Source organism: Platalea leucorodia, assembly GCF_965183815.1.
Source record: "Platalea leucorodia genome assembly, chromosome: 22".
NCBI classification, from domain to species: domain Eukaryota; kingdom Metazoa; phylum Chordata; class Aves; order Pelecaniformes; family Threskiornithidae; genus Platalea; species Platalea leucorodia.
In genome coordinates this window covers 91,289-109,719 of record NC_138844.1, presented here as the reverse complement: position 1 = coordinate 109,719, position 18,431 = coordinate 91,289, and the positions used below count along the sequence as shown (strand labels likewise).

The following is an 18,431-nucleotide window of genomic DNA, read 5'->3' as shown; positions in this document are numbered from 1 at the left end:
AAGCCATTAGATATAAAGGAATCTGAGTGTGGAATTAACATAGCTAGGTTTGCATACCTAAAATAGAAATATCTCCATCTGAACTAATGACTCTTACATTCCTTGCTGTCAATCAAGAAAAGGGGACTTTTCAACATAGTAGGTCATCTAATCCTGTAGAAGACATGAATAGATCATCACTTTGTTCATGACCTGAAAGTACTAGTTTTTCTTCACTGATGTAGTGGGTTGACCTTGGTTAATGGTCAGGTGCCCACTAAGCCAGTCTATCACTCCCCCTCCTCAACTAGTGTCCTGATCCAATGTCGGGGGAGGTTTCGATACGATCCCAAGGACGAGATTAAGACGCTGGAATCGGTCAGATGTTGTACAACCTTTCACTTTTATTGGAAGGGAGAAGAGAACGGAGGGAGGAGGGAGGGCAAGGGAGGAGAGGAAAAGAATAGGGGAGAGAGAGAGAGAAAGAGAAAGAGAAGGAGGAGTTTATCACCACCACTTCGAGTCCGGTGATCTTCCACAGGGTCTTCGGTGGCCTCAGGCTCCGTCGGGGACCGAAGCGGGGCGGGGGGTGAGCCTTGAGGGTGCAGGAACGGAAGGAGTGGTCTCGCGCGCGCTGCCGCCGCCCCTGCCGAGGGGCACGTGTGCTCCTTATATAGGGGCTCCCACGCATGCGCAGATCACAAATGTGTACATGCGGTTCGCCACGGCCGTGCTGCCCCCGCCTCTGCTCTTTTCGCGCCTTTTTGTTCCCGCCTCAGCTCTTTTCACGCCTTTAGTCCCTGCGCAGGCGCACGAGGTTGTTCTTTCTCAAAACTGGGGAGAAGATGGTCTTTTCGAAGCGCGACGCTGGATGCCGCTACAGTGGCAATGTCGAGACAAAACCACATTTGGTACCAGTTCTCTACACCACCCCGTGGCTCGACATTGCAGCTTGGTGGCATAAGACAGAGAGAGAAAGAGAAAACAAAGGAGAAAGAAAGAAAACGCAGAGTTGAAAGGGTTGGAGATAAGGGTGGAGGAAAGTTGTGGGAAGGGAAACGGGAATAACATTGTTTCAGGTGAAGGAATGTCTTAACACAGATTAACTGAGGTATTGCTCAATGCAAGCTTATTCTTGAACGACTTTAACAATTCTTCAACTTTGAAGGGTAAACATTAGAAATAGGGTTGACAATAACTGGCAACAGTAAACATTAGAAATAGGGTTAACAGTAACTGGCAATACGCGGTTTCTTCCTTTAGAAGGAATTGGGGATGGGTTTAAATAATGGGTACTGAGGTTGGTTATGGCTGATGGATGGTACAGATTTTTGTTACACCATCAGGTGAGGTGTTAGGGACAAATTGCATATTTGACACAACGTGTCGAATTAATTGAATAAAGCATGGAATTATACAGGGTAGGAACACTAAGGTAGCAGTTGAGCATAGCAAATGCAATATTAATACAATAGCATATTGCATAGCAAATACAATATTAATTGTTTGACCCACGGTGCCCCTGGTAACCAGGACCACAAATCGCCGTTCCAACCACTCCAGGTTTGAACAGGGACATGGGCTATTTTCCTGATATCTTGGGTCAGCTGGAGAACCACTTCTCCCACATCATCTATTTCTACGCAGCAGTTAGAGATATTTAATTTTCCACACACCCCTCCCTCCTCAGCCAATAAATAATCTAAAACCATGCGGTGTTGAAGGATTGCCATGCGCATTTGTTGAGATTGTCGAGTTAATAGGTCTATGGCGTCAGCGGTTTTGTTGGTGATAATTTCTAGGGCCGCTTGTAGTCTGATTATTCGGTTTAGATTATAGATTGGTTCTCTTGCCCCTGCAATGGGCTCGTTCGGGTTCCAGGTTGCTGGTCCATAATGTTCAATTATTCGCTCAGGGGGCCATTCGTCATTCCCCCATTTTTGTGTCCCACCTAAATTTACCTTGGTAGATCACGTCTTACGGGCAATACTTCTATTCCCGAGGTTATCATACACTTTTACGCCTAATTGGGGTCCACCAGTTTCTGGCAGGAGGAAGAATACGGGCCTTATGATCCCTATATAACAAACTCCCGACCACCCCACGGGTAAGAATTTGTATGCCGTGTTTCCACAAATCCAATAATGCCCTTTTCTGGCTTTATTTCCTTGAGCAAATGGCCCATCTTTCCCTGGTGGAAACTGAAAATAAGTTGTGTCTTTGTCACCCAGAGGGCTGAAAAATGTGGTTGCCCCATCCCTTATTCGGCCGGTACAATACCAAGCCCCATAAGTACTGAACATTCAATATTTACTTTTTGCAAAGAAAACTAAACAATTACATTTTCTAAGCAAGTACAACATTTCATGTTACTTGACTATTAAGTTTTCCCATATACAGGACTACTTAATGATGAAAATACAGGGAGATCAAAAAAAGTAAGAATTATATATATAGTAAATCATAGGTTGAAATCCTTGAGATGTCCAACATAAATAGGTATCATTGGAAAGTTATTGGGTATTTTTTCTTAAATAAGCACACACACATATACGTGCTTAGACATGCATCAGACAATTAGATGTCTTTGTACTATTGCATAAAGACTGTAGTGCACTGAAACATCTAATACTTAGCCTGTTTGACACAGATATTACATCCAGAATTATTCATAGAGCTGCAATAAAGTACAAACATGTATACACACATATGGACCACCAGTTATAAAAACTGATATACACAGTGGAATATTCTAATGGGTTAGTGTCCCTGAGTTAAAATGATCCAAAGTAGCAGGTGCATCATGGTCATATCACCGCCCTTAAAAAACAAATAGGAACAAACTCGGTCCTTGGGCTAGAAGGAGGGAATAACCCATTTGGTGTGGATTTTGTCGGTTCTCCCACTGGTATCTTTTGCTTTCCATGTATATTTGTTTAGGGGGGTATCTGATATGAGAGGCACAGCTCCCACGGTAGGAAGCTCGACCAGAACCGGCTGTCTGGGAGAGTAAGATGATGCACCAGGGCAATGGGGGCTTCGAGAGACATGCACCATGGTTGGCCCCTGTGGACAAAATGCCGCAATTTTCGGGCACCCATTTGTACCCCAGTGATTATTGACAGTGGCCACTGCCTCCCCCACCCGCTCGGCCCATCCCGGTTGGTGGGGTTTAGTAGATCTCCCTTATTATTACAGGTGAGTTGTCTGATAAACATCTGCCCTCCGCCTCCCTCCTCACCCTGAGGGGGCGGAGGTTTTAGTTTCCCACCACTCTTTTCGTCCTTCTTAAACACTTCCTCCCTGTCCAATGCTGGCGCAGAAGGTGGGTTCGGTTTGGGAGGGGGTCCTTGCCTGGACCACCTCCGCACCAAGAGCTTCAACTTTTTGGTGGGGAGCCCATCCATCAAGTCTCGGGGCACACCCTTTTGCAGTCCCATTTGCCACAATCCTTGTCGGAATGGGGGTTTCTCCCTTTGTGTTAGGTCAGGGCTTCCCCCCGAAAAAGCCAGCGATTTATTTGCTGGCCTCGCTGCCTGCACGGCCCTAGTTTCTACCTTTTGGTAAGTCCTGCCTACTGGCCCATATTTCCTCCCGTAGTTTATTAGTTCCTGAGCTATCTCCCCCCAGGTCCACACCTTCCTCCCCCACTGCCGCTGTTCGGGGGTTACTGCTCCCTCCAGGGCAGCTGCAATTCGCTCTTCGTGAGGCACATTTTGGATTCTCCCCTGTAATTGGATCCCGATAGGTTTTAACGAATCGGGGAGTCCTCTTATTAGCGGTGTCAGCCGCTCGGGGTCTACCGGTAACATCAGAGAGCTTAAATTTGGTTTAAGTTCCCGGTCATACATCATTTGCAGGCATGCTGCCTTTTGTACGTTTTCTAGCAGTTGCTCAACCGAACCAGTTATAGCTAGGGGATCCCCCCTTTCTAATGGGTTGAGCCCCCCCCGCCCAATATGCTGCCCTCTGGGTCAGAGACCATGGGGCCCGGCGATCGCCTGTGGTGAGGAAGATGCCGGGGCCCCAATACCCCTCTGCTTCTTTTTCTGATAGCATGATCCCATCCCCCCCCGACAGGGATATCCTCCACACATATTCGGTTTCGGACTCCCTTGCCGTCCTAGCAAAATCCTTTCGGAGTTTAGCCAGTTCGGTGGGGGTAAAAGGGATTTCTTTGGTTACAACTTGGGGACAGTTGTCGCTATCGTCCTCATATATATATTCCGTTTTTGCCAGCGGGCACATATGGGGGGGGTTATCCACAGTCTCCCTTAATCACTTTAAATCTTTCTGGGGGTAGATTTGGCGTATCCCTTTCTCTTCCAACATTACCTCTGCCTCAGCGAGGGTGTCTGCCTCCCTCAGGAGCTGAACCCTCAGCTCCTCCTTCAAAATCATAATTTGGCGCTTCTCCTCCTCTAGTGCCCATTTGGTCTCTAGTAGTTGCTCTCGCAGCGGCGCTATAGCCGCTTGCAACGAAGCGGCCACAGCCTCTGATTGGCAGGGCACTCATTTCTTGTCCTCCACCGCTGCTGCCAGACACGCTCCTAACACAGCACAAACAATAGCCTTCCCTTTTCCCTTCTTCACTCTAGCTTCTTTATGCAAAACTGCTATTCGGTCCATAACACTTTGCAGTTGGAACCAATGGTCCCGTGCCCAATCTCGTCCCGGGGGTGAGGGGCGAGAGCGATATGTTTCTAAAAACTCATAGAATTTCTCTGTCTCTTCACAAAAATCGCCTGGCTTTTGGGTGGCCATATCCTACAAAGGGGAGTTCGTCCCGGGAGGGTCAAACCTTAGAAAAAAAAACACGTTTCCCCTATACGCTCCCAGGAGGCCAGTCCGCACACTACTACAAGACGAAGACGAGCCTACAAAGGGGATATCATCCTGAGGGGGTCACACCATACAATCCAAATGTCCCCTATACTCCCCCAGGAGGCCAGACCATAAACTAGTATAAGACAGAGCAGAGCCTACAAAGGGGATATCGTCCTGAGGGGGTCACACTATAAAATTCAAGTCTCCCCTATACGCCCTCAGGAGCTCAAATCACAAACTACGGGACAGAGGAGAGCCTACAAAGGGGATATCATACTGAGGGGGTCACACTATAAGATTCAAGTTTCCCCTATACACCCTGAAGAGCTCAAATCACAAACTGCTACGCGCGTTTCAGTACAAAGGTCTCAACACCCGCTCCTTCCTTGCGCTTCGTTTGTCTCCGGCTGCTTCCCTCGCGGGAGAGCAGAACCGCGGATCGGAACTCCACACTCGCTTCGTACTTATTTGTACGTCTCATTCACACACACTCACTCAGCACACCATAAGGTTGTATGACACTCTCGTCTCAAGGGATCCTGTCCGTGATGCCAATTAAATGACCCGATCCAATGTCGGGGGAGGTTTCGATATGATCCCAAGGACGAGATTAAGACGCTGGAATCGGTCAGATGTTGTACAACCTTTCACTTTTATTGGAAGGGAGAAGAGAATGGAGGGAGGAGGGAGGGCAAGGGAGGAGAGGAAAAGAATAGGGGAGAGAGAGAGAGAAAGAGAAAGAGAAGGAGGAGTTTATCACCACCACTTCGAGTCCGGTGATCTTCCACAGGGTCTTCGGTGGCCTCAGGCTCCGTCGGGGACCGAAGCGGGGCGGGGGGTGAGCCTTGAGGGTGCAGGAACGGAAGGAGTGGTCTCGCGCGCGCTGCCGCTGCCCCCGCCGAGGGGCACGTGTGCTCCTTATATAGGGGCTCCCACGCATGCGCAGATCACAAATGTGTACATGCGGTTCGCCACGGCCGTGCTGCCCCCGCCTCTGCTCTTTTCGCGCCTTTTTGTTCCCGCCTCAGCTCTTTTCACGCCTTTAGTCCCTGCGCAGGTGCACGAGGTTGTTCTTTCTCAAAACTGGGGAGAAGATGGTCTTTTCGAAGTGCGACGCTGGATGCCGCTACAGTGGCAATGTCGAGACAAAACCGCATTTGGTACCGGTTCTCTACAACTAGACAGCAGACAAAATATGATGGAAGTCTCATGGGTCCAGATAAAGACAGGGACATCACTCAGCAATTACTGTCATGGATGAAACAGACTTGACTTGAGGAAATTAATTTAATTTATTGCCAATCAAATCAGAGTAGGGTAATGAGAAATAAGAACAAATAGAAAAAACATCTTCCTCCTAACCATCCCTTCTTCCCGGGCTCAACTTCACTCCTGACTTCCCTACCTCCTCCCCTCGAGTGGTGCAGGGGAATAGGGAATGGTTGTTAACTGCCACTCTTTCCTTCTCATGCTCTGCCCCTGCTCCAGTGTGGAGTCCCTTCTGTGAGAGACAGTTCTTCATGAAATTCTCCAACATGGGTCCTACCCTCGGGCTGCAGTTATTCAAGAACTACTCCAGTATGGGTCTTTTCCATGGAGTACAGTCCTTCAGGAACAGACTGCTCCAGTATGGGTGTCCACAAAGTCACAGATCCTGCCAGGAGCCTGCACCAGCACGGGTCTCCCTCCATAGGGTCACAGCTTCCTTCAGGGCACATCTACCTGTTCCAGCATGAGGACCTCCATGGGCTGCAGGGTGAATATCTGCTCCACTGTGGACCTCCATGGGCTGCAGAGGGACAACCTGTGCCACCATGGTCTTCACCACAGACTGCAGAAGAATCTCTGCTCTGGCATCTGGAGCACCTCCTCCCCCTCCTTCTTCACCGACCTTTTTGTCTGCATACTTGTTTCTCTCACATATTCTCACTCCTCTCTCTCAGCTGCTGTTGCACAGTGCTTTTCACCCTTTCTTAAATATGTTGTCACAGAGCCACTACCAAGCTTGCTGATTGGCTCAGCTTTTGCCAGTGTTGGCTCAGCTTTTTTGTCTTGAAGCCAGCTGGAACTGGCTCATGTCCAACATGGGGACAGCTTCTGGCATCTTCTCACACAAGTGAGAAAGAGAAGGCCCTATAGGCCACCCCCACCTCACCCCAGCTACCGAAACCTTGCTATGCAAACCCAATACAACTGAATATACTGAGAGGGTGGAGTTCAGGATCCTGAGGGAAGGGAGGGTAAAAAGCAAGCTCACAACCCTGGACTTCAGGAGAGCAGACTTTGACATCTTCAAAGATCTGCTCAAAAGAGTCCCCTGGGATAAGACCATAGAGGGAAGAGGGGCCCAAGAAGACTGGTTAATATTTGGGGATCACCTCCTCCAAGCTCAAGAGCAGTTCATCCCAATGAGTCAGGCAAAAATGCCAGGAGGCCTGGCAAGGAGTTCTTAGCAAAATTCAAATGCAAAAAGGAAGTATGCAGAAGGTGGAAGCAAGGATGGGTAACCTGGGAGGAATATAGAAACATTGTCCAAGCACCCAAGGATGAAGTTAGGGAAGCTAAAGCCCAAATGGACTTGCATATGGCCAGGGATGTCAAAGATAGAAAGAAGGGCTTCTATAAATACGTGGGAGACAAGAGGAAGGCAAGGGAAAATATGGGCCCGTTGCTCAATGATATGCAGGACCTGATGACACAGAACATGGAAAAGACTGAAGTACTGAATGATTTCTTTGCCTCAGTCTTAATCAACAAGCCTGGCCTTCAGGAATACCAAGTCCCAGAGACCAGGAGGAAAGGCTGGAGCAAGGATAATGTATCCTTGGTGGAAGAGGATCAGGTCAGGGAATATTTAAGAAACTGCACATGCGTAAGTCCATGGGCCTTGATGGGATGCACCCACAAGTGCTGAGGGAGGTGGCAGGTGTCACTGCAAGGACACTTTTCAATAATCTTTGGTAAATCGTGGTGACTGGAAGATGTGCCTGAAGTCTGGGAGAAAGCAAATGTTACCCCCATCTTCAAGAAGGGCAAGAAGGAGGGCCGAGGGAACTACAGGCCGGTCAGCCTCACCTTGACCTCTGGAAAGGAAATGGATTATTAGATGATTCTAATTAGATCTAAATTAGATGATTCTAATTCTGGAAATAATTTCCAGGCACGTGAATGACAAGAAAATCATCAGGAGTAGTCAGCATGGCTTCACTAAGGGGAAGTCATGCTTGACCAACTTGATAACCAGCTTCTGTGATGAAATGATTGGCCTGGTAGATGAAAGGAGAGTAGTGAATGTTGTCTACCTATACTTCTGTAAGGCTTTCAACACTGTGTCCCATAAGATCCTCGCAGAAAAGCTGTTGATGTATGGGCTGGATGAGCAGATGGTGAGGTGGATTGAAAACTGGTTAAATGCCTAGGTCCAGACAGTGGTGATCAGCACCATGAAGTCTAGCTGGAGGCCAGTTACTAGTGGTCTACACCAGGGATCTATACTGGATCCAGTCCTCTTTACCATCTTCTTTAATGATCTGGATGATGAGGTAGCATGTACCCTCAGCAAGTTTGTAGATGACACCACACTGGGAGGAGTGGCTGATACATCAGAGGGTTGTGCTGCCATCCAGAGGGATCTCAACAGGCTGGAGAAATGGGCTGACAAGAACCTCTTGAAATTCAGCAACGGGAAGTGCAAAGTCCTGCACCTGGGGAGGAATAAACCCATGCACAAATATATGTTGGGGGTGGCCCAGCTGGAAAGCAGCTTTGCAGAGAAGGACTTGGGGGTCCTGTTAGACACTGAGTTGAATGTGAGTCAGCAATTTGCCCTTGCTGCAAAGAAGGTGTCTTTTGCCTCTTGTCCTTTGGGGTCCTTTGCCTCTTGTGCCGCAGTTGGCTGGTGCATCTGTTTCAGGGATGGCAGAATACGATTCCACCAGTCCTTCTCTGACTCCCTGAGACTCCTCAGCCTGGACATCTCTCGAAGCTCTGTCACTAGGCTGAGCAGCTCTTTTACTTGGGCACATGTCCCACAGGTGAGCTCACTGTTGCCATCAGATACCGAACTGAAACTTGGGCACTCCCTGCAATCCAGGACCTGGATGGCTGCATGTTCCCTCGAAGGCTCTGTTTGGGTGGCTGTGTCAGTTCTTGAAGCTGGAGGGACCCTGAGAGTACGGCTTTTTGCTGGGTCGATACCATGGCTCCTGCTGTTCTCAGCTCCTTATAAGTGGGTTGCAGCCTCTGTTTGAAGCAGCAGGGCCCTTCCTGCTTAAACTGCCATGCAAACTGCCACACCACGCCCTGTTTGTCTGTCCTGGTCGGTTCACTCCTGGTCATCCTTTAAATCTCCCGTAGTTGCTCCTGTCAACCCCTCCACCCCGTCACCCTCGCTCGGGAGAGCTGCCGGCTCCCGGCGGGTCTCTCGCATGTTCACGGGTTTTCCTGGCTCCGGGACCCCCTCCTTTCCTCCTCCTCAACAGGCACTCAGTCGCGGAACTTACCTTTGCTGCTGTGCTCCTCGTAATGCTGGGAAAATGTAAGTAAATATTTTTAACTCTTTTGTTATATTAAAGGAGAAATATTTAGTTAATAATTTTTCTCTCTCTCTGTTTCTCTCTCCTTTTTCTTGTGTCTCTCACATGTTTCATTTGCTATGGGTTTCAACAAAGTTGGACCTCAGGTTACCTTGGTTCGGGTTTGCTGAAGTAAGAAATAAAGAAATAAGCATCAGTTGTGATTTCTCCAATTTTAAGTTAGGTTTCTAGGATGTAAATCTCTCTTAAGGCTCTCCCTTCTCTTTATTGACCATAACAGGAACCTAGTGAGTGTGGCTTAGATATCTACATCTACTTTACCCAAAGTTATTTGAGATGAAACCTTCCCAAAGTTAATATTTGTGTCAAAATCACAACAGATGTAATAGAATCACAAGGTCAGAGGATCAGAGGATAATTTGGGTTTGAAAGAGTCCTCAGGAGGTCATCTAAGTCCAACATCCTGCATAAAGCAGGGTCAACTATGAGGTTAGACCAAGTTGCTCAGGGCTAGATCTGTTTGAGTCTTGAAAACTACTGAGGGTAAACTGCAGAGGCTGCACAACCTGGGCTATCTGATGCTTGACTGTCCTCATCACAAAAACGTTTCTGCTTGTATCCAGTCTGAACCTCTCTTATTTGAGCTTGTCTCACTTGTTCTCCTGCCAAGCACCACTGTGAAGAGCTTAGCTCCATCTCTTTGATAGCCTTCCCATATCTTAAAAGCCTAGTGGTCCAGGGGACATAACCCTGGGGACATTAGGTCCCCAGTAAGCCTATTCTTCTCCAGGCTGAACAACATCTTTTCATAGGGCAAGTCCCCCATACCCCTGACTGTTTTGGTTGTTTTAGGATTAAGCTGGGAGTCCAGTCCAAAGTCTCTGGTAGCCTGTGCTGCCTACACATAAACTCATCATCTGCTTTTACTCTGGAAGAAGTCGGAAAATTTCCTAAGATAATGTAGATACAAGTGCTGAAATTTGTTAGGGCTGCAGGCAAATTACTAGCTGTTGGCTAATCACTAGCCTGAGGTTAATGTAGCTGAACAGGTTATCAAAAACTACCCATCATGATATGTGAAGTTTCTGGACATCACAGATGACAGTGTGAGGAGTTGAAAATTTGCTGATAGCACAGTGAGAGATGGCTGGATTTCACAGATGATTAAGTGGGTCTATGTAAGGAATGGAAGAACATCACAGATAATTGGGAAGAAGTACTGGAGAACTTTGGGGGAGTAAAAGCTTGCAAGACCAGCAGCAGCTAGATAACATATCAGTAATACCATATAGGGCAGAGATTAGTAGTATAAGAAATACCATATTTGGAAATGGATGTAGAAAAAGTAAGACCACTGGGGAAAAAGTGATTAAGATGGATGGTTTATTTGGGAGGAAACTGAGGTGGACAAAGGGAGGTACAAAGGCAGTGCAAAGGAGGGTCAAGAAATGTGAAAAGGGATTAATTAAGGCATGCAAATGATGTCACCAAGACTGTCTAGAATACCTCTTAGACAGCTGCATTTAACCACCATGGGTGGAGCAGAATGATAAGCCAAACTCATTGCTCTACACTATACTATAGTATACACTATATACTATATATAGTGCTATACACTAAGAGCTGAGGCTGCTTCAACATTCAGAAGGACCAGGGAGAGAATAGGATAGAGTGCTTTTCCTGGCCTGCAAGGATATATCAAAACAGATGGACTGACCATCCTGGCATCACTGTATTGGTGACTGTTCCGGACTCAATGGCATCAGCAGCTACCCACAGCTTCATAACATCTGGCATAGTTGTCAGGATCCTGTTCTGAAGTCATCAAACTACGTATGGCAGGGAACAAGGCTTTGGTTAGTGAGGAAAATGGCCCTTTGGTCAAACTCAGAGAGGATAAGGAAATTGATGGAAAGGTGGGGAGGTCATGGGTATGCCTGGAGCCATGAACTCCCTGGGTGGACTGGAAAAATTGGGTGGAAGACATTGTAACCACTCTAAGCACAAGAACTGATGTAAGGCAGGCACTGTAGTGGGGTGAGGTACAGTCTTGGCTTCTTCATGCAAGGATGACTATCTGGATGGTTTGTAAATTGTTAATTCAGAAATGAGGTATTTTAAACCATCAGCCAGGCCAAGCTACAAGTCAAAGATGAATGAGAGGTAGAGACTGGGACACTTAGTCCTCCTTGCCTTGGGTGCTCATACATGTGACATTCTGGATCTGATTCTGCCTGAACTATGGAGTTAGTTAGCTAGCTTTTCAGAGTGGGAAACCTATGCCAAATGTGTACGTGGTGGTAAAAATGGAGAACTGACTCAAACTGCAGTTCTGCCTCCTGAGACACTATATTTAAGAAGTGTGTGGAGACACTTTGCAATGATATTCTATGTCATTCCATAACTGAGGCAACTTAGTTCTGCATTAAAAGCTATAAACACCTATATATTTGAGATGCATCACATCTGTGCTAGACATCTCTCAGGTTAAGTGACTAACAATAATCACACAGGCTGTGAGAGTATTAAGCTTGGGATTCTTACTGCTTTTTCCCTACATAAGTTTCTTCATTTTACTGAAAAAGGTAATAAGGGACCTAGTTCAGAAGGGCAGGTTTGTACAGAAAACATCCCATGAGTTCTCTGCTTTAAAATCCAACTATCTTATGATCAGAATCATCATAAAAACAAAACAAAATAAAAAAACACCTAACAACCCCCCCACCTCCCCCTAGCCCCAAACATTTCAGCCCCAAACTTCCACTTGCCATAGTTTGACATGCAGGAATCAAACACATTAATATATATATATCTCACAGACCTCTGTGTCCACAGGGGTTATGCTGAAGCCATATGCTGTGGGAATTTGGAACCCTCAGCAGAATAAGAAACATGCCAAATAGTAGAATTCCTGAGAACTGGAGGAATCTTTAACTAATAGTTTGTTCAGGACTGAGGTTATAAGTGAGGAAGCAAAGTCTAGGACCAGATGCACAGACTTACTGGAATTCCTATGGTCTCTCCATGCTTGGTGACAGGTAGCCTAATTTGTAATTCTGGATCCTCAAGAAGAAGAAAAACCACACGTCTTCAGTCTCAGGCTCAGCTTTCAAGACTCCACTCCTGTGTGGAATCTGAAAGGTCCTAGTAAGAGGACAAAATGAATAGGAACAGGAAGTACCAGCTGGGCTCAATGGGGAAAAGACCTATTTCAAACACTTTCTGCATACTTGTTCCAAACCCCCTGCTTCCTAACGTGGATTGAAATCTCCTTTCTTAACCCCACATTGACCTGCTGCTTGGTTGTCATTTCATGTGATTTTGTGCATTCCAGTTTCAGTGCTAACATCATGCATTTTTCTCCCCTTCAGGTCACAGAATAAATGGAAAACCAACCAAGCGGAACTGAGTTTGTTCTCTTGGGACTTACAAAAGATCCACTCCTTCAAAGCCTCCTATTCACTGTGATTTTGATTATTTGCCTAATCATTTTATTAGGAAACACGGTAATCATGATGGTCATAAGGACTGACATCCACCTTCATTCTCCGATGTACATCTTCCTCTTTCCTTTAGCCCTTGTTGACATCTGTTATGCTGCTGCTGTTGTTCCAAAGATGCTGGTGAATTTCCTTGTGAAAGGAAGCATAAGCATTGCTGTCAATGCTTGTATGACTCAAATGTTCTTCATCTCCCTCTCAGCTGGGTGTGAAGTTTTCATGCTTTCAGTAATGGCATATGACCGATATTTGGCCATCTGTAATCCACTGAAGTATCAAGAGGCTATGAGCAAACATTTCTCTTATCAGCTGGTGGGGAGTGCAAGGGCAATGGGTCTCTCATACTCAGTTCTAAACAGAATTCCTGTGTTAAATATTCAATTCTGTGGGCATACAGAAATCAAACATTTCAGCTGTAAGCTGCCCCCTCTCCTGTCTGCTGCTTGCAGTGCGACCTTTCGCAGTAAACTTCTTTTTTCTGCTGTGATCTTTGGGTCCAGCTCCTTTTTGCTCATCCTCATCTCCTACATCTATATCATTGCCGCTGTCTTGAAGATACAGTCTGCAGAAGGGAGGCACAAAGTTTTCTGCACTTGCATCTCCCACTTCACTGTAGTGGGGTTACTCTACATAACTGCTCTCTTCCAATACACAAAACCCAAATCAGTCTCACCAATCATTCTAGATGAAGTCCTGTCCACCCAGTACAGCATCTTAACTCCCATGCTGAATCCCATCATCTACAGCCTGAAAAACAAAGATGTAAAAACAGCCTTAGGCAGAATTCTAAAGAAACTGCAATTTTTGTAACCTCTGAGCTGTGTATTTCAAATACATGTTCTTAAAACATGGACTTATGAGCAAATGACCTATTGGGATTCGCTAGTTGCATTTTCTAAGTTATGTGATAAAAAAACACATCCGCATATCCACAAAGGAGCACAATGGCAGGAAGGTGACACCAAATAATACTCTCCCCCAGCAGCTCCCAGGCCCATCACAGGCGAGATATCGGCCCATCAGTGGTGCATCTCCACAAGCATAGAGGAGCACAGAGGTGAAATGGAAGGCAGGGAAACCCAAATTACATGCTCAGAAGAGGGAACACCCTATTCAGGCTCCTCCTAGGGTTGTCACAGGAGACTTAACAGACCCATTCCAGGTGTGAAACCCATCACAATGAGTGAAGGAGGGTCAAGGCTGTAGCACCTTTTGGACCAATGGGAATTACTGCCTGGGTGTATGGGACACGTTATGGGATTCAGGGGACCAGCATTTTGGGAATGCACAGGACTTATTCTGGGATCTCTAGGGGAGGAACCAAAGGCAGAGAAAGTGGTGGACCTAGGTGATTTGAGGAGAAACGTATGTGTGAATAAGGGGATAAAAAGGGACGGCTGCACGTAAACAAGGACTGGTCAGCATGCTGGTGTGGTCATGTCCTGCCCCTGATCAGTGCAGTCTGTTCTATCTTCTCACTGAATTCCACTTCTAACTCTTTTGCTGAGTGGGGGAGTCTGTTCTCTGTGTACCTGTGTGTATTGGGGTCTGAGTGCCAGGCACTGGAGTTAGACCACAGGTCAGAAGGCCTATGTGTCTGGGTGCCAGCAGCTGGACAGAAATTAGTGAAAACAAATAGAGAGACATCGGTGAGACAAATCTTGTCAAGAGTGTATAAAAGTTGTAGGCAATTGGCATACAAATTCAGATAACACTAAAACTGATTGAGTTTTGCCCTATACATACATCCAGAAAACATAGCAGAGTATTCACAATAACTGGTATTTTTTTGTGTTGATGATTGATTTCTCTTGCAATAAATGTAGTTCAACGTGGTTGGTTTGTTCTCTTGAGTCCTATGTACAGATCATAAATAATTCAGTCTGACAGAGTCATTCCTTAATAGTGACTCTCAGAGAGAAATTGCAAGAACCATATGTGGGACAAAATGTCTGACCCTCAGAGAATGGGACATGGGAATTATGGCTTAAATAATTCTTTCACCTCATCCCTTGAGGCAGTTCACCCTGCTCCCTCCCTGATGATACTGGGATCTTGGAGAAAAAAAAAAAAGTCCCAAAATGGAATTCACACCATTTTTTGTCTGATGAGGTCAAACAGTGTGACTCTCTACCAGCTATTACTTTTTTATAAAATACATTTTTTATATATCTATTATAAAATATTATATAAAATATATTAATTTTAACATGGTAAGATGGAGAAGCACCTTGAAAAAAGCAGGAGACAGTTAAAACGAAGAGAGGAAGAAGTCAAAATGGGGAGCACTGGGAAGATGTGAATCATTGAACAGTCTAAATGGCAGGAATTTCCATCTTCCACCCTTGGAAAATGACAGAGCTTATATGGACGCAGACCAGCTAAACCAGTGAAATGGGACAAACTGAATCATTATTGTTTCATGACAGAACCCTAGACACACTGTCCTCAGTGTTACATGGATAGATGCAAGACAAACACACAATGCAGGTTATCCTTTTGCCCAGATGATGGCCTAGGGAAGTGGAGACAATCTTGGCCACATTATTCTGTGGCAGGCACATACACCAGCAATACTTGGTTGGGAATCCAGGTGAGACTGTTGCCCCTAGCTTTCTCCACTGAAAATGCAAACTTCTTATTTAACATACCCTTTAAAGCTGCCATCCAAATTAATGAAGGTTTATGAGCAGCTCCAAGGTTAATGTTTTTTATCCTAAGAAAAGTGGCTTAGGTAGGTGTAGCCTGTGGATAGATGACCAATCATCAATAATTTTGCATTCCACTATAATGGAAGTGAAGAAACCATTCTCCATCTTCTGTAAACCATGGAAACTGACCTCTTGTCTCCAAAAGCATGTCTCACATTCAAGATCTGAGTCTACTTCTTTAATGAAACTAATTAATGAGAGCTTGCATGAAACACAGCAGACTGAGTCTAGCTGGTCTTTCTGTCCCTGGACATTAAACATCCTTCCTGTGGTTTACATGCCAAGTACCATGTAGTTCTTGTGGCAGCTGTCAGTCCAAACAAGTTTGACACCACAAACTCATCTTAGTTATACACAAAGTTGTACTGTTTTGTTGTCATGGCTATTCTTAAGCATCCATCTAAGACCAAAATTGCTAATGCTCCTCAGCCACATCATGGCTCCCCCAGTCATGAACTACCACCATTGTGGTTTCCAGATCCAGGTGCCAAAGTAAGTCGCATCCTTTCCTGGCAGAAGGCACATCCTTATAGGGAACTATTTTGCAACAGGAGGAACCAGCAACTCTTTCTGGGAGCTTAACAGGTCAGATACCTGAGGGCTCACCTTTGGCTTCTGTCATCTGTTGTTCCTCTTCCTTTCCCAAAGACTGTAAAACTTTTTTTCTTATCCATTCTATATTGACTACTCTTTCCTATAGTGACTACTGTTAACCCTCATTAACCTGTCTGGGACCCCAGGCAACAATATAATACAATATTGAAATTAAAGGACTATTTTCATCCAGACCAGTATTGAATCTCCACATTAATTTTGGGATTTCCATTTTCACTGCATGGATCTCTGACATTCGGTGCCAAGAAATGGCTACATTACCTTGGTTATTATGAGGCCATTCTGTATTTCAAGAAATTTCAACAAAGTAATGGGCCATGGCTGAAACAATGTCTTTGTTGACATCTGTGAGGCAGATGCTAAAAATACACAGTAGAGCTCTACACAATGAGGGGTTCGAGACCCTGGTTGAGCTAAGCCATGAATCAGCATGTTCATTTGCTTTATTTGGTTTCATTTCATAGATTCACTTCTGATTGCAGATGTTAAATTAAGAAAGGTTAGACCCTTCTTGACAACAAAAAGTCTGGATTTTTTTTCAAAATCTAGATGTCTATTTCAGACTTAATCCCATCCTAAAATCAGGTCTTAGGTATATCAGAGGAGTCAGTTTCTAGAGAGATGTATTTCTTTCCATGGGAAAGCCTGGAGTGACAAAGTCAGGCTCAAATTAGCTGATTTCCAAAGACATAAAATAGCTAGCTGACTTCTTCAATTTCCCCATTTGTAAGAGAAGGACTTTTTAAACTTACTTTGTAACTGACTGACCTCTGCAAAAGCATGCAAGTTATTGCAAGAGGTTTTATGCACTGTTTTGCTAGTGAGGAAATTTGATGCAAAATAAGGTTTGAAAGATCATTGAGGTAACCCAGGCCATCTTCTATCTCCATGAAAACTTAGCTTAATCATAACCACTCCTTAGAGAAGTGAAAGAACCTGCCCTTGAAAGGTTATTGTGGTAGGCCACTCTTTACCACCCCCAGAGGATGGTGCTCCTCTCCTTACTACTAGAAATCTCTTTCATTTTTTATTTTACTGAAGATTACTTTTTTTTTTTTAACACAAATAATAAAAAAGCATGATTTTAGTACTCACAATGCTAGAAATCCAAAGCAGTCGATATAATGGCCCTCTACACTTGGGAAAGCCATAAAGTTATGACCTTGGTTTAATAAAGGATTCTGGAAGGGGTTAACTGGACTAGTTTGCTGCAGATGCTTGTCCTGATTAATATTCAGCCAATCCATTGGCTGTTATTTCTAGTGGTAAAATATGAAATGCTATAGTAGTATCATTATAAAGCCACTGACTGGCAACTATTTATTTAAAATACATTTGCTTAAACTTTTCAGTCAAGGCTGAATTAATTTCTCCTCTGCACCTTCCTTTCATGCCTTTCCTTCACTAAGCCTCCACACCTCCCTCCTCTAGCCCCAAGAGCCCTTCCGGTGGGAGATTTCCTGGGAGAGTGTTAAAGAGTGGTACTTAAATGGTTTTCTTTGCAGTTCTTCTTTCTGCTGCTGGGTTATGAATGCATCATTCAGTGCACACAGGCCACGTAATCCAGACAGTCCTTCAAATCAGTTCTTACATAAGAAGGAAAGGTCAAGATACACTTGTGATAGAGAAGAGCAAGAGATTAAATTAGATGAGATGATACAATAAAAGGTACCTCCTAAGCAAGTTTTGGAAGCTTTCCAGAAGCCATTCTACATTCTTTAAAGACTCCAACACATTCCTACCAGGGAAGGCAGACATCGAAGAGATAAAATTGTACAACCCTTAGTGAAAATCTAGATCTCTAACTACAGAGGAGGTAAGTTTTCCAGGTTGTCTGGCCTCTTTCTTTTCTTTCTTGTTTCCTTTCTTCTTTTCTTTCTTTCATTTTCTCTTTCTTTTCCTTTCTTCTTTAACAGTTGTGAAAATACAAAAAGACACTTTCACTGAAGTTATCACTGGTCTGCAGTTATCTTTGGCTGAAACATGTACAGAGCCAGTTCTACAGCCCCAGATCAGATTACTTTGTTGTTATTCTTTTTTTTTTTTCCATTAATCACCTGAGATTTTAGAGAAGAATGCATGCAATATATGAGAGATGCATGCAATATGTAAGAGATTATATAAGACGAGGATGCAATTTCTCCCTCTTTTTGAGATGTTAGCAGTCTACATTGTATTTCTTTTATTTTTCGAATGATTGCATTATATCATACAATTCTAGTCTGTCCCTGAAAACATAATTTAAAAGGTAAGACATAACGTGT

At 44.9% G+C, this 18,431-nt stretch overlaps 1 protein-coding gene across 1 annotated transcript; it reads left to right on the top strand.

The window, feature by feature from the left end:
• Positions 1 to 12,853: 12,853 nt before the first annotated feature.
• LOC309600085 (olfactory receptor 5V1-like) lies at positions 12,854 to 13,651 on the top strand (the record flags this gene model as incomplete). Its single annotated transcript, XM_082332154.1, has 1 exon — positions 12,854 to 13,651. One exon carries the CDS (start codon positions 12,854 to 12,856, stop codon positions 13,649 to 13,651), a length of 798 nt encoding a protein of 265 aa, XP_082188280.1.
• Positions 13,652 to 18,431: the final 4,780 nt, after the last annotated feature.